Source organism: Anomaloglossus baeobatrachus, chromosome 5 (genome assembly GCF_048569485.1).
Source record: "Anomaloglossus baeobatrachus isolate aAnoBae1 chromosome 5, aAnoBae1.hap1, whole genome shotgun sequence".
Classification (NCBI taxonomy): domain Eukaryota; kingdom Metazoa; phylum Chordata; class Amphibia; order Anura; family Aromobatidae; genus Anomaloglossus; species Anomaloglossus baeobatrachus.
The window spans coordinates 417,595,296-417,611,380 of NC_134357.1; the positions used below are offsets into that span (position 1 = coordinate 417,595,296).

Sequence of the window (16,085 nt, forward strand, 5' to 3'; positions counted from 1 at the left end):
GGAGTGGCGCCTGGGCATCGGCTCTTGGGGCACTGCGATGGGCATAAGGTCTCGAAAATCCTCGGTTAAAAAGGTTGGAAAAGCAGCATTTTGGTAGCCAACAGTTTCCAGATGCTGAAAGTCAACCTCTAAGCCATGTCAAGCATGTAAAACACAGCGAGGGGACTCCAACCACAGTCTCCCTCGTTTCCACTAACTGGGCCACACACCGCATGAAGCACTCTCAAAAATACGCGTGCCTTTCCCGTCCCCTGGCTGACCCAGGGGAAGAAAAGTCCTCTGAGAGCCATGACTTGTTCATCTTGGTTCTTTTAGAAACACAGCGAGGGAACTCCAACCACAGTCTCCCTTGTTTCCACTAACTGGGCCACACACACCCCACTTGACTGGCATCGGTTGAGCCCCCTTTTGAAAAAGAAAAAGATGCTTTGCATGAAGCAATCTCAAAAATACGCGTGCCTTTCCTGTCCCCTGGCTGACCCAGGGGAAGAAAAGTCCTCTGAGAGCCATGACTTGTTCATCTTGGTTCTTTTAGAAACACAGCGAGGGGACTCCAACCACAGTCTCCCTCGTTTCCACTAACTGGGCCACACACACCCCACTTGACTGGCATCGGTTGAACCCCCTTTTGAAAAAGAAAAAGATGCTTTGCATGAAGCACTCTCAAAAATACGCGTGCCTTTCCCGTCCCCTGGCTGACCCAGGGGAAGAAAAGTCCTCTGAGAGCCATGACTTGTTCATCTTGGTTCTTTTAGAAACACAGCGAGGGGACTCCAACCACAGTCTCCCTCGTTTCCACTAACTGGGCCACACACACCCCACTTGACTGGCTTCGGTTGAGCCCCCTTTTGAAAAAGAAAAAGATGCTTTGCATGAAGCACTCTCAAAAATACGCGTGCCTTTCCCGTCCCCTGGCTGACCCAGGGGAAGAAAAGTCCTCTGAGAGCCATGACTTGTTCATATTGGTTCTTTTAGAAACACAGCGAGGGGACTCCAACCACAGTCTCCCTCGTTTCCACTAACTGGGCCACACACACCCCACTTGACTGGCATCGGTTGAGCCCCCTTTTGAAAAAGAAAAAGATGCTTTGCATGAAGCACTCTCAAAAATACGCGTGCCTTTCCCGTCCCCTGGCTGACCCAGGGGAAGAAAAGTCCTCTGAGAGCCATGACTTGTTCATCTTGGTTCTTTTAGAAACACAGCGAGGGGACTCCAACCACAGTCTCTCTCGTTGCCACTAATTGGGCCACACACACCCCACTTGACTGGCATCAATTGACCCAATTTTCAAGATGAAAAAGATGCTTTGCATGAAGCACTCTCAAAAATACGCGTGCCTTTCACCTCCCCTGGCTGACCCAGGGGAAGAAAAGTCCTCTGAGAGCCATGTCCACATTGTCAGTGGACAGACACGTGTGCTTATCTGCCAGCAGACCCCCAGCAGCACTGAAGACAGGTTCCGAGAGAACGCTGGCTGCAGGACATGACAAGATCCCCAAGGCGTACGTGGCGAGCTCAGGCAATTTATCAAGATTGGAAGCCTAAAATGAGCAGGGCTCAAGTTGCACAATAATGGAATCGATGTTTCCTTGCATATACTCATATATCTGTGTGTCCTCCTCTTTTTCCTTGTCCAGCTGTTTTGTTTTCGCATGAGTATATGTCCTTGTCACTTTCCCATGTGTTTGTGTTGTGTTGTGAGTTGTTTGTCACCTTTTGGACACCTTTTAGGGTGTTTTCTAGGTGTTTTTATGTGTTTGTGATTGCCTGCCATTGTTTCCTATGCAGTTCGAGTTCGGTTCGTCGAACGTTCGACGAGCCGAACTCGAACGGGACCTCCGTTCGGCGAACCGACCTCGAGCCGAACCGGGACCGGTTCGCTCATCTCTAGTGGAGAGTCCACAATCCAAGCTGCTTGAGATCTAGCGTGAAGTTTCTAAAACAAAAGGGTTTTGGTACCGTGTTAGCCAGTTGAAAAATGATTGATTGCTCTCAGTGAGAGAAACAAAAATGAAATTTTTGTAGTTTTGATACCTTTTAATGGCTAACTAAGATAAAGATAAAATATGATGTCATAAAGCAAGCTTTCGAGACATCTCAGGTCTCTTCCTCAGGCATGGTACTTGATACCATGCCTGAGGAAAAGACCTGAGATGTCTCGAAAGCTTGCTTTATAACATCATATTTTATCTGTTTCTAAAACAGTGATGGTTTGGGGAGCGATGTCATCTGCTGGTGTAGGTCCACTGTGTTTTATCAAGACCAAAGTCAGTGCAGCCATCTACCAGGAAATTTTAGAGTACTTCATGCTTCCCTCTGCCGACAAGTTTTTTAGAGATGGAAATTTCATTTACCAGCAGGACTTGGCACCTGTCCACACTGCCAAAACTACCAATACCTGGTTTAATAACCACAGTATCACTGTGCTTGATTGGCCAGCAAACTCTCCTGACCTAAACCCCATAGAAAATATATGAGGTATTGTCAAGAGGAAGATGAGAGACACCAGACCCAACAATGCAGACAAGCTGAAGGCTGCTATCAAAGCAACCTGGGCTTCCATAACACCTCAGCAGTGCCACAGGCTGATCGCCTCCATGTCACGCCGCATTGATGCAGTAATTGATGTAAAAGAAGCCCCGACCAAGTATTGAGTGCATTTACTGTACAGACTTTTCAGTAGGCACCAACATTTCTGAATTTAAAATCATTTTTTCAGTTGGTCTTATTTAATATTCTAATTTTCTGAGATAATGACTTTTGGGTTTTCATTGGCTGTAAGCCATAATCATCAACATTAACAGAAATAAACACTTGAATTAGATCACTCTGTGTGTAATGACTCTATATAATATATGCGTTTCCATTTTTGTATTGAATAACTGAAATAAATTAACTTTTTTATGATATTCTAATTTATTGAGATGCACCTGTATATCTATTCACTTTAGCTCGTCTTACTATGTAGCCCAAAAACTGTATGACAAATCTGCATCAATTTAAAGCACAAATGCAACGAGCACAGAGACCTTTGAAAAAATTCAAGCAAATAATAAAAATATGTACATAAAATGTTTACACTTTATTTATATTTTTTTGCACTTATAGGTTAGAGATGAACCCATCGATGGATAAGACCTGGAATAGACGTAGTTCAATTGTCAATAGACATCACATGAATGATGTGCAGCAAAAAATGGAATCAGAATATAAGGTACATTTTTACTCTGCCATAAACCATTGAGGTGGGGTCCTCTAGAAAATAATGGCATGGGTAATACAGTGTGCAAAGGGAATTTACGCTATTGTTCTTTCATGGATTCCGTGTTTCATCAGGGCACGGGGTTCCAAAGCAAAACGTAGTGATTTATGGATTATATCCATTTGATCCATAAAGACAGCAAAGGCCAGTGCAAGTCTACATAATGCAAATTAGGAAGCATTTGCTTATGGACTTAATGCTCCAATGTCAAATAACTGTCTAAGTCTAGTCATTGCACTTTCCTGTATAATGGACTTCATTAGCTGTGAGTCAGCTATAAATAAGGCCATTCTTGCTTGGCAATGATCTGTATTAGCACAAGCTGTCTGCTACCTTGGCACAGACAAGAAAGGCAGATGTTAATTGACTATGTCCTGTTAGAAGTTATGCATATTTCATTGTCCTATTAAGTTACTGCTTAACAGTTCATATGTGATAGATTTGTTTCTGCATATATAAAACAATTAAATTAGTACTTGTCAATTCAACAAAGCTTTAAAAATGTACATGTCATGAACAGGGGGAAGGAGTGGAAGTTACACCCCTCCTTTCCACCAGACAGAGCACGTGACTCGCTCTCTAGCACCCCTCTTATAGTCAGGCCAATTATGGAATTGTAGTGATAGTATTATTTATTACCAGGGATAGATAGATATACAGCAATTGGTAATATTAAAATTTAACTTTTAATTCTATTTCTTAAAAAGACTCAAAGTCTATAAAAATTATCACCCGTGAATCAGTGACCACACAGAAAAACGGACACAAGCAGGTAGAAGATAGGTCAAATATCCAATACCCTCATAATCAAGGGTTAATGTATTTGCATGAATATACCCAGTCTTTTTACCTCAGGTTGCTTTTTATCATCTAGCATGAGCAGGGTCTCATATCTCACCCAACTGCTCCGACAGAAGAAAATATTACCTTAGTAGGGCATGATATATATTATCAATTCAGCCCAATGAAACAGCCAAAGTATGCTCAAAAGCCCTCCTTATTCTCTTCCCAACGCGTTTCCTCTTATCGATTCATCAGGGGAATTTACCATTTGGAGGCATTTGGAGGCTGCAGTATGTAAAAGGTATAGTAAGCTAGTGACCAATAAAAACGGTACTCAAGCAAAGAAAAAGACACCACTGTTAAAGTCCCCATAAGCGATATTACCTTATCAGAAGAGCATGTAGTCTAAAACATCCTAGATGTGTGGTTCCATACACACCAGGTCTAGGGGCCGCGCTTCTTATTATGTCCACATGAACTATTAGGCCGCCGGCATTTTTATCCGGTCTCAAATGGCCTCGTTTTGAAAATCGCGCCCCATGTGACCCTGGTCACATGACCATCGTGTCATAATATCGCGTCACTTGGCCCGACATGTGACCATCGCGTCATGAGGCCCCATCACATGTTCAGGCCAGTTCCTGGCCAGATGCATGCTGGCCCAAGGTCACGTACGTCACGGTCACATGATCGCCACTTGGCCCTGCCTCCAAGCCCAGCTTACCACAAACGGCATACGGGCCAATAGCGTACGGAGAGGGCCGCGGTCATGTGATCTCCGTTCCGACCACGCCCCCAACCATTCATTCACAAACAATAAGGGATATCTTTGGAGATATACTCAAACAAACAGCGGTTAGGCTTATTCCCTAAGGGGGATATAGTATATGGAGTATACATCAGTTTTTTAATACGATTTTACTATATATCAATTCATAGCCATAAATCCTTTGTCATGTACATCCCATATAAGGAATTCAAGTGCCAAGAAAGGGGGTTTTATATTTAAGTAGAGTCTCCTTCTTTACTTGGATTAGGTGATGTTAATAAGGACGGACCCCGTCCAAAAGATAACTGATCCAATCAATGGATTCAGGACATAAAATGGTATTTTTTGGCAGGTTCCTAAAAACCACAGGACAAGAAATTTACAATTAGGAAAAAAGATTTTGGTATATATGCATCTTCAAGATTGATACAAGGTATTTTAGTTACCGGAGCAGCATTGGTCAAGCCCCCAGAAAAACACAAGAAAGAGGGGGGATAAAAAAATATAAAACAAGATGACCCTAGATAGCAGCTGTCATCTGAGATCTACCTAACTGCGGAGGTCGGCGCCCTATCCGTCACGTCATGGCGCCCCCGCTCTACGGTGGCTCGCCCTATCTAGCCCTATACTGTCCCTTCACAAAAAACAACTAAAAGTAAGAATTTCATTTAATCCCATAGGGACCTGGGTCTTAAGGGTGTAGATCCAAAAGGTCTCACGCTGCAAGAGGCTTTTGTCCCAATCGCCACCCCGAAGGGGGGGAGCAACTGAGTCAATGCCCATAAACGTGAGACCCCTTGTGTCCCCCCCATGTACCTGGTTGATATGTTTTGCCAAAGGGGTATCTCGCTTATTGATTATATCTCGCAAATGTTCTCCGACTCTACGCCGTAGTTCTCGTTTCGTCTTTCCTACGTATTCAAACGGGCATGAGCAAGTAGCTTTGTAAATTACCCCAGATGTGCGGCAATTTATCAGTGATCTGATTGAGTATGTTTTTCCAGTATTGTGACTTAGAAAGTCCTTTCCAGTTTTTATAACCGGGCAAGCGACACAACCACTGCATCTGAATGAACCCACTATTCCACGTTCCAACCATGTAGTTCTTTTTGGTGGGTTAAAATGGCTGTGGACTAATCTGTCCTGTAGTGATCTATTGCGCCGATAGGTACATTGAGGGTGTCCACCCACCAGGTCCCCAATGTCTGAGTCCATCTGGAGGATCGACCAATGCTTGCTCAGAATGGAGAATAGGGCTTTTGATCCATTGCTATATGTAGTAATGAATCTGATTTTGTTTTCTTCAGATCGTCTTGGGGAGGAGACCAGAAGGCTTGTTCTATCCTTTCTACATGCTTCTTGATAAGCTGTTTTTAGGATCTTGTCTGGATATCCTCTCTCCCTAAAGCGTTTTCTCAGATCTGCAGCCTGCTCTCGGAACTCACGATCCGTAGAGCAATTGCGTCTGAGTCTGAAGTATTGCCCTTTTGGAATACCTCTCCTTTGTGGGAGTGGATGGCTGCTTTCCCAACGTAAAAGTGAGTTGGTAGATGTGGGCTTTCTATATGTTCTTGTAGATAGATTCCCCAAGTCATCCCTCATGATTAGGACGTCCAAAAAGGGGAGCTGGGTGGTGTTGCTCTCACTTGTAAAAAAGAGACCGATGGTATTGTCATTCAGGTGTGCGACAAATTTCTTGAAATCTTCATGGGTACCCCTCCAAATCACAAAAATATCATCCAGGTATCTTGACCAAAAAACTATTCTCTCGATACCTGGGGGGTCCCCATCACCGAAGACCAGGGTCTCCTCCCACCAGCCCAGGAGTAAATTTGCATACGAGGGAGCACAAGGGCTCCCCATTGCAGTACCCCTGAGCTGGTGATAGATCCGCCCATCAAACAAAAAATAGTTTTTTGTCAGGCAAAATTCCAAAATTTGGAGGAGGAAGTTGTTATGTCCCTGGAATTGACGCCCACGCATTTTTAAGAAATATTCAATCGCGTGTAGCCCTACTGAATGAATTATTGAAGAATAAAGGGCCTCGACGTCAATACTACATAGTATATCATCTGGCTCCAGAGCAACACCATCCAATTTCCTCAAAAGATCCGTCGTATCCCGAGTAAAGGACGACAAAGCTTTTACAAAAGGGGTAAGCAGTTCGTCCAAATAGATACCTACATTCTGAGCAAGCATTGGTCGATCCTCCAGATGGACTCAGACATTGGGGACCTGGTGGGTGGACACCCTCAATGTACCTATCGGCGCAATAGATCACTACAGGACAGATTAGTCCACAGCCATTTTAACCCACCAAAAAGAACTACATGGTTGGAACGTGGAATAGTGGGTTCATTCAGATGCAGTGGTTGTGTCGCTTGCCCGGTTATAAAAACTGGAAAGGACTTTCTAAGTCACAATACTGGAAAAACATACTCAATCAGATCACTGATAAATTGCCGCACATCTGGGGTAATTTACAAAGCTACTTGCTCATGCCCGTTTGAATACGTAGGAAAGACGAAACGAGAACTACGGCGTAGAGTCGGAGAACATTTGCGAGATATAATCAATAAGCGAGATACCCCTTTGGCAAAACATATCAACCAGGTACATGGGGGGGACACAAGGGGTCTCACGTTTATGGGCATTGACTCAGTTGCTCCCCCCCTTCGGGGTGGCGATTGGGACAAAAGCCTCTTGCAGCGTGAGACCTTTTGGATCTACACCCTTAAGACCCAGGTCCCTATGGGATTAAATGAAATTCTTACTTTTAGTTGTTTTTTGTGAAGGGACAGTATAGGGCTAGATAGGGCGAGCCACCGTAGAGCGGGGGCGCCATGACGTGACGGATAGGGCGCCGACCTCCGCAGTTAGGTAGATCTCAGATGACAGCTGCTATCTAGGGTCATCTTGTTTTATATTTTTTTATCCCCCCTCTTTCTTGTGTTTTTCTGGGGGCTTGACCAATGCTGCTCCGGTAACTAAAATACCTTGTATCAATCTTGAAGATGCATATATACCAAAATCTTTTTTCCTAATTGTAAATTTCTTGTCCTGTGGTTTTTAGGAACCTGCCAAAAAATACCATTTTATGTCCTGAATCCATTGATTGGATCAGTTATCTTTTGGACGGGGTCCGTCCTTATTAACATCACCTAATCCAAGTAAAGAAGGAGACTCTACTTAAATATAAAACCCCCTTTCTTGGCACTTGAATTCCTTATATGGGATGTACATGACAAAGGATTTATGGCTATGAATTGATATATAGTAAAATCGTATTAAAAAACTGATGTATACTCCATATACTATATCCCCCTTAGGGAATAAGCCTAACCGCTGTTTGTTTGAGTATATCTCCAAAGATATCCCTTATTGTTTGTGAATGAATGGTTGGGGGCGTGGTCGGAACGGAGATCACATGACCGCGGCCCTCTCCGTACGCTATTGGCCCGTATGCCGTTTGTGGTAAGCTGGGCTTGGAGGCAGGGCCAAGTGGCGATCATGTGACCGTGACGTACGTGACCTTGGCCCAGCATGCATCTGGCCAGGAACTGGCCTGAACATGTGATGGGGCCTCATGACGCGATGGTCACATGTCGGGCCAAGTGACGCGATATTATGACACGATGGTCATGTGACCAGGGTCACATGGGGCGCGATTTTCAAAACGAGGCCATTTGAGACCGGATAAAAATGCCGGCGGCCTAATAGTTCATGTGGACATAATAAGAAGCGCGGCCCCTAGACCTGGTGTGTATGGAACCACACATCTAGGATGTTTTAGACTACATGCTCTTCTGATAAGGTAATATCGCTTATGGGGACTTTAACAGTGGTGTCTTTTTCTTTGCTTGAGTACCGTTTTTATTGGTCACTAGCTTACTATACCTTTTACATACTGCAGCCTCCAAATGCCTCCAAATGGTAAATTCCCCTGATGAATCGATAAGAGGAAACGCGTTGGGAAGAGAATAAGGAGGGCTTTTGAGCATACTTTGGCTGTTTCATTGGGCTGAATTGATAATATATATCATGCCCTACTAAGGTAATATTTTCTTCTGTCGGAGCAGTTGGGTGAGATATGAGACCCTGCTCATGCTAGATGATAAAAAGCAACCTGAGGTAAAAAGACTGGGTATATTCATGCAAATACATTAACCCTTGATTATGAGGGTATTGGATATTTGACCTATCTTCTACCTGCTTGTGTCCGTTTTTCTGTGTGGTCACTGATTCACGGGTGATAATTTTTATAGACTTTGAGTCTTTTTAAGAAATAGAATTAAAAGTTAAATTTTAATATTACCAATTGCTGTATATCAATTATGGAATTGCCCGACAATAAGCAAGGAGGCCGTTATTACTATGCAGATGATTGAAGGGTTCCCGGTGAGAGTAAGGTATATATTCCCCCGAGTCCTGCGGCGGAATATATCTAATCCGCCCCTGATTTCACGGGTCGCCCCACAATGATTCTTGGCATAAACTCGCTGCCACCAATCGATTACGATAACTGTTACGCTGAGCACACAGACGTGGAATTCAGGATCGAGATAACAGAACAGCCCAAAATTAAATTATATATTTTAATCGCCCTAATGACACACTAGAAACTACAATATATACAATATGGAATTTACAGAATATATATATATATATATGTCAGAATACATTTACAGGTACGTTATGGATCACAAGCAGGTATACAGATGTATCAATTACCTTATTCCCTAGCGGACACAGGGGGGGCGCTGTGTGGCCACATGGTTCCTGGATCTTCCCCCACGTGCACCATATGAGACCACCCGAAGAAGAACACCCAAAAAATGTCCGTACTGTGTTTATCAAACTGGCTACAATCCATGTCCCTTCCCCCCTGGTGACCTCACTGGGCTGGCCTTCTACCAATCCAGGGAAAGTATGGATTTCAGTTTTTGTTCATAACTCTGCCCCTGAGCCTCTCACAGAGGATATGAGCCTCATTTTTATGGTTGTGAATTGATCTCCGTTTTGATAGGAAATATGAGGGCTCTGCGGGCTTCCTTTGGCCAGTTATTAATTATTAAGGGCTACGCACATCATACAGGTTTGCCGAATATGTGTTACTTGCGTCTGGCCCTCAGGAATATGAAAATGTACCTGTCTTGTCTGTGGGGGCGATGTAGTCGCCGATATCGAAACTCTACTGACGGTTCCGAATCATCTTCGGGAGACCTTTGAAGTTAGGTTATAAACCTGGAGCTCCCCTCCCACCTCCCTTGTAGGACAATTCACTCCGCAGGGGGTGTGCTGGATCAAGGCCTGGCCTAATTGGATTTTGACATCTTGAGTTTTGCATTTGCTGGGTCTCCAAGCACCAGGAAGGGAGGGGGGTGACATCATGAAGTAGCTGACTGATAGGAATAGCTGTCATAACTCTCATCGTTATCTAGCATAATCCTCACAGTACATAACTAATATAAGTCACACATTTTGCTGCTGTGCCAGTTTTAACAGGAATAATATTCTTGTAGTGTATCCTGAGAACCATTTTGCAAATTTAAGAGTCCTATGCCTAGTCATTTAAACACAACCCCACAGTATTAGTGTAACCCACTACAAACAGGGTTGCCAACCGACTACTCAATTTTTCCTGGGTAAAACCACACCCATTGCTAAAACCACACCATCTAAGATGTCCACAATAATACAGAGCAATAGCACATACTGAGAAAAGGATAGGATAAATGGCAATGTGCAGTGTGTGTGGGTTTATATATATATATATATATATATATATATATATATATATATATATATATATATATATACAGTATATATATATATATATATATATATATATCTCTAATACTGTATATAAAGCTGAGTGTATGTGTGTGTGTGTATGTGTGTATGTCCGCTAAAGGAATCCGCACCGTCACATTTACAATCACGAAATTTTGCACAGACGCCTCATGTGACCCAGGGAGCGTCGTAGACTATGTTTTGACAGAAAAATTTAACCCCGTGCTTTACAGTTAGCCCCTAAAATCCTGCCGCCATTAAGCTGAATGGAGGTGGGAGCTATAGGTTATTAATAGCAACTGTCAGTGTTTGCTATAGGAACAAAATAAACTGTTAATTGAAGCTTATGCGTGAGGTTATATGATATCGTGGAGAGATGGATAGAGAGACAGAAAAAGACAGACAGACAGAGATACAGACAGACAGATGGGGAAAGAGACAGCCCTGGAAAGAGACAGACGGGCAAAGAGACAGACGGGCAAAGAGACAGACGGGCAAAGAGACAGACGGGCAAAGAGACAGACGGGCAAAGAGACAGAGGGGGAAAGAGACAGAGGGGGAAAGAGACAGAGGGGGAAAGAGAAAGACCAAGACAGACGGAAAAGAGACAGACCTGGAAAGAGACAGACCAAGACAGACGGAAAAGAGACAGATGGGGAAAGAGACAGACAGACACACACATAGTGACAGACACAGAGATAGAGAGTGACAGAGATGGAGACCGATAGACTGATACAAATACAGACAGAGATAGAAATAGTCAGACAGAGACATAGACAGACAAGGAAAGAGACAGACAGAGAGACAGACAGACAGCGACACACAGACAGAGACTGGGAGAGAGACAGTTACTATCCCGGGCAACGCCCGGGTACTACAGCTAGTATATAATAAAGTTGAGTGTATGTGTGTATGTATGTATGGAAGTCCGCTAAAGGAATCCGCACCCTTGCATTTACAATCACAAAAGTTTGCACAGACACCCAATGTGACACAGGGCACGTCATAGACTATGTTTTGATGGGAAAAGTTAACCCCACGCTTTACAGTTACTCTCAAAAAACCTGCATCCATTAAAGTGAAAGAAGCTGCAAGCTAAAGGTTATTAATAGCAACTGTGAGTGGTTGCTATAGAACAAAATAAACTGTTAGTATAAGAAGCTTATGTGTGAGGTAATAAGATGTCGATTGAGAGATGGATAGAGAGAGACTGAGAGATAGACAGACATAGGCACAGACAGAGTAAGAGGGAGGGAAAGAGACAGAGAAAGAGACAGAAAGTCAAAGAGACAGACAGAGGCAGACAGACACAAACAGACAGAGAAGAAACAGAGACAGGGAAAGAAACAGATTGGGAAAGAGACAGATGGGGAAATAAACAGACAGGGAAAGAGACAGACGGGGAAAGAGACTGATAGACACAGAGATAGAGAGAGACAGACACAGAGATAGAGACAGACACAGAGATAGAGCGAGACAGACACAGAGATAGAGAGAGACAGACAGAGACTGAAACAGAGACAGACAGAGAAATAGACACAGACAGAGAGATAGAGACAGACAGAGAGATAGACACAGACAGAGAGATAGACACAGACAGACATGGATAGAGACAGACACACAGACATACACGGAAAGACGCAGAGACAGACAGAGACAGACAGACAGAGACAGACGCGGAGACAGATGGGAGACAGACAGAGACTGGAAGAGACAGACAGAGACTGGGAGAGACAGACAGAGACTTAGAGAGACAGAAAGAGACAGACAGAGACTGGGAGAGAAAAACAGAGACAGACAGAGACTGGGAGAGACAAACAGAGACTGGGAGAGACAAACAGAGACAGACAGATTGGGAGAGAGAAACAGAGACAGACAGACTGGGAGAGACAAACAGAGAGAGACAGAGACTGGGAGAGACAAACAGATAGACAGAGACTGGGAGAGACAAACAGAGACAGACAGAGACTGGGAAAGACAAACTGAGACAGACAGAGACTGGGAGAGACAAACAGAGACAGACAGACTGGGAGAGACAAACAGAGATAGTTAGAGACTGAGAGAGACAAACAGACTGAGAGAGACAAACAGAGACAGACAGAGACTGGGAGAGACAAACAGAGACTGGGAGAGAGACAGAGAGATAATTACTGAGAGTTACAGCCAGTATACAGGGCAGGAGAAGTTGTACGGTGCAGTATATGAACGATATATCACAAAAGCGAGGCCTATGTGGGGGCTCACACTGTGTATATAGGGGCTATGTGGGGGCTCACACTGTGTAAAGAAGGGTTATGTGGGGGCTGAAACTGTATATAAGTGACTATGTTGGGGCTCAAAATGTATATAGAGAGGCTATGTGGGGGGCTCATCCTGTATGTAAGGGGGCTGTGTATGGGCTCATACTGTATATAAGGGTATGTCAGCATACATAATTCTGCTCTATATTAAGTGATTCAATTAATATTAATATAAAATAATCTGTATAATTAATTTTAATATTAATATTGAACATAATTAATTTCACTCTATTAGTTTGGCCCTCCACACCAGTCACGGTCTCTCATGTGACCCTTCGGGAATATTAATTGCCCACCCCTGATATAAAGGATACAGGTTGCATATAAATAATATAGAGGATACAGACTGCTGGCTATGTATGTATAATATGGGGTTTACTGGTTGCTGGCTGTGTACATATAATATAGAGGATGCGGGCTGCTGGTTGCAAATTTATAATATGGAGGATACAGATTGCGCATATATAATATAAAGGATCTTGGCTGCTGGCCGCATGTATACAAAATGGAGGATACCGTCTGCTGGCTGCGTATATATAATATGGAGGATACAGGCTGCTGGCTGTATATAGTATATACACAGCAATATACTGTGTACACTAGTTCAAACTATTTACAGTGAAAGAAATAGTTATTTGATCCCTTGCTGGTTTTTTAAGTTTGTCCACTGACAAAGACATGAACAGTCTATAATTTTAAGGGTAGGTTAATTTTAACAATGTGAGATAGAATATCAAAAATAAAATCCAGAAAATAACATTGTATAAATTATAAAAATGTATTTGCATTTTGCAGAGAGAAGTATTTGATCCCTCTGGCAAACAAGACTTACTACTTGGATACTTGGTGGAAAAACCCTTGTTGGCAAGCACAGCAGTCAGACGTTTTTTGTAGTTGAAGATGAGGTTTGCGCACATGTCAGGAGGAATTTTGGTCCACTCCTCTTTGCAGATCATCTCTAAATCATTAAGATTTTGAGACTGTTGCTTGGCAACTCGGAGCTTCAGCTCTTTCCATACGTTTTCGATGGGATCAAGGTCTGGAGACTGGCTACGCCACTCCATGACCTTAATGTTCTTCTTTTTGAGCCACTCCTTTGTTGCTTTGGCTGTATGTTTTGGGTCACTGTTGTGCTGGAAGACCCAGTCACGGACCATTTTTAATGTCCTGGCAGAGGGAAAAAGGTTGTCACTCAGGATTTTATGTTACTTGATTGATGCGGTGAAGTAGTCATGTGCACTTAGCAGAGAAACACCCCAAAAACATTATGTTTCCACCTCCATGCTTGACAGTGGGGATGGTTTTCTTTGGGTTATAGGTAGCATTTCTCTTTCTCCAAACACGGCGAGTTGAGTTAATGCTAAAGAGCTCAAATTTTGTCTCATCTGACCACACCACCTTCTCCCAATCACTCTCAGAATCATCCAGTGTTCATTGGCAAACTTCAGACGGGCCTGCACATGTGCCTTCTTGAGCAGTGGGACTTTGTGGGCTCTACAGGATTTTAAAACATTATGGCGTAATGTGTTACCAATGGTTTTCTTGGTGACAGTGGTACCAGCTGTCTTAAGATCATTAACAAGTCCCCCCCCGTGTAGGTTTAGGCTGATCTCTCGCCTTCCTCATGATTCTGGATACCCCACGATGTGAGATTTTGCATAGAGCCCCGGATCGATGTTGATTGACACTCATTTTGTATTTTTTCCATTTTCTTACTATTGCGTCAACAGTTCTCTTTTTCTCACCCAGCATCTTAGTTATAGTTTTGTAGCCCATTCCAGCCCTGTGTAGGTCTATGATCTTGTCCCTGACATCCTTAGAAAGCTCTTTGGTCTTGCCCATGTTGTAGAGGTTAGAGTGTGACTGTTCAATTGAGTGTGTGGACAGGAGTCTATTATGCAGGTGACAATTTAAGACAGCTGTCTTTAATGCAGGTAAAAAGTTGATTAGGAGTGTCTAACTGGTCTGTGGGAGCCAGAACTCTTAATAGTTGGTAGGGGATCAAATACTTATTACTCTCTGCAAAATGCGAATACATTTTTATAATTTATACAATGTGATTTTCTCTATCTTATTTTTGATAATCTCTCACTGTTAAAGTTAAAATTATAGACTGTATATACAGACATTGTAATACAGGATATAGAGTGGACCTGTATATACAGTATGGTGCTGTGTATGAGCTGGAAGACGGACGCACACAGATTTTAGCCACCAACCATGTGCGGCCTCGAGGCTGAAGGCAGAAGATTCAAATGCAGTCCTGAGGCGGTATCACATTGGCGTAATACCATGGAATACATGTAGACGCCCACAGGGCGATGAGACGCCCATGGGGTTTGAGACCCTGTCATTTACATAGGACATATAAAAGTAATAAAACGTTATTTTATTACTTTCATATTACACAATATAACAACACAGGGATGGGTAGGAAGGGGTTAGCAGGTCACACATGCTCTTGCTTGTAGGTCAGAATGCTTTTTTGACCTGACAGGTTGCCTTTAAGGACACTCAAGGTCTACTGACATTGAGTACTGGCGTCATTGCATAATCTTAAAGTGCCAACCTTCATGGTCAGGCAGGGACAAATGAGGGTCATATTTAGAGCTTCTCCTGGTCTGAATAAGGACATGTGAATTGCAGGCTTAATATCTGTTCTGGATTGTTCATCCCCATGTGAGTGGTAGGGCTCAGTCATAACAGTGGGAAAATGCTCTGAACTGTTAGAACACTCCAAGGTGCACCGAGTGAATGTGCTTAGTTTGAATAGTCTTTGACAGACTTTTTTTTTAAGGCCACGTGCACACGTTGAGTATTTGGTGAAGTTTTTTTACCTCAGTATTTGAAAGTCAAAACCAGGAGTGGGTGAAAAATACAGGCGTGTTGCACGCATTTCTAGCATACTTTTGTTCTGATTGTTTCACTCTTAATTTTGGCGTACAAATACAGTAATGATTTCAAATACTGACCAAATACTCAACCCACGAATGTGGACAAAGGTGTATTTTGTAATTTAGACTTTGTTGAGTATCATAAAGGTAAACGTTTTCAGTACCAGAAGAATTGAAAAATGTTTAATTACATTAAATATGAGGGAAATTGTAGACTTTAATGCAACAAATCAAATGTGCAAAGGTGTTTAGATCCAGTGGATCCCACAAATCAGTAAATACA

The 16,085-nt window shown here is 43.0% G+C and overlaps 1 protein-coding gene across 2 annotated transcripts in view; it reads left to right on the top strand.

Moving 5' to 3' along the window:
* MARCHF10 (membrane associated ring-CH-type finger 10) overlaps window positions 1–16,085 on the top strand; it is a 106,046-nt gene that overhangs the window by 30,138 nt on the left and 59,823 nt on the right. For both annotated transcript variants that reach the window (XM_075350284.1, XM_075350285.1), the window contains exon 2: window positions 3,110–3,215. In XM_075350284.1, coding sequence (XP_075206399.1) covers window positions 3,110–3,215 — 106 coding nt within the window. The remainder of the gene's footprint in view (window positions 1–3,109; window positions 3,216–16,085) is intronic.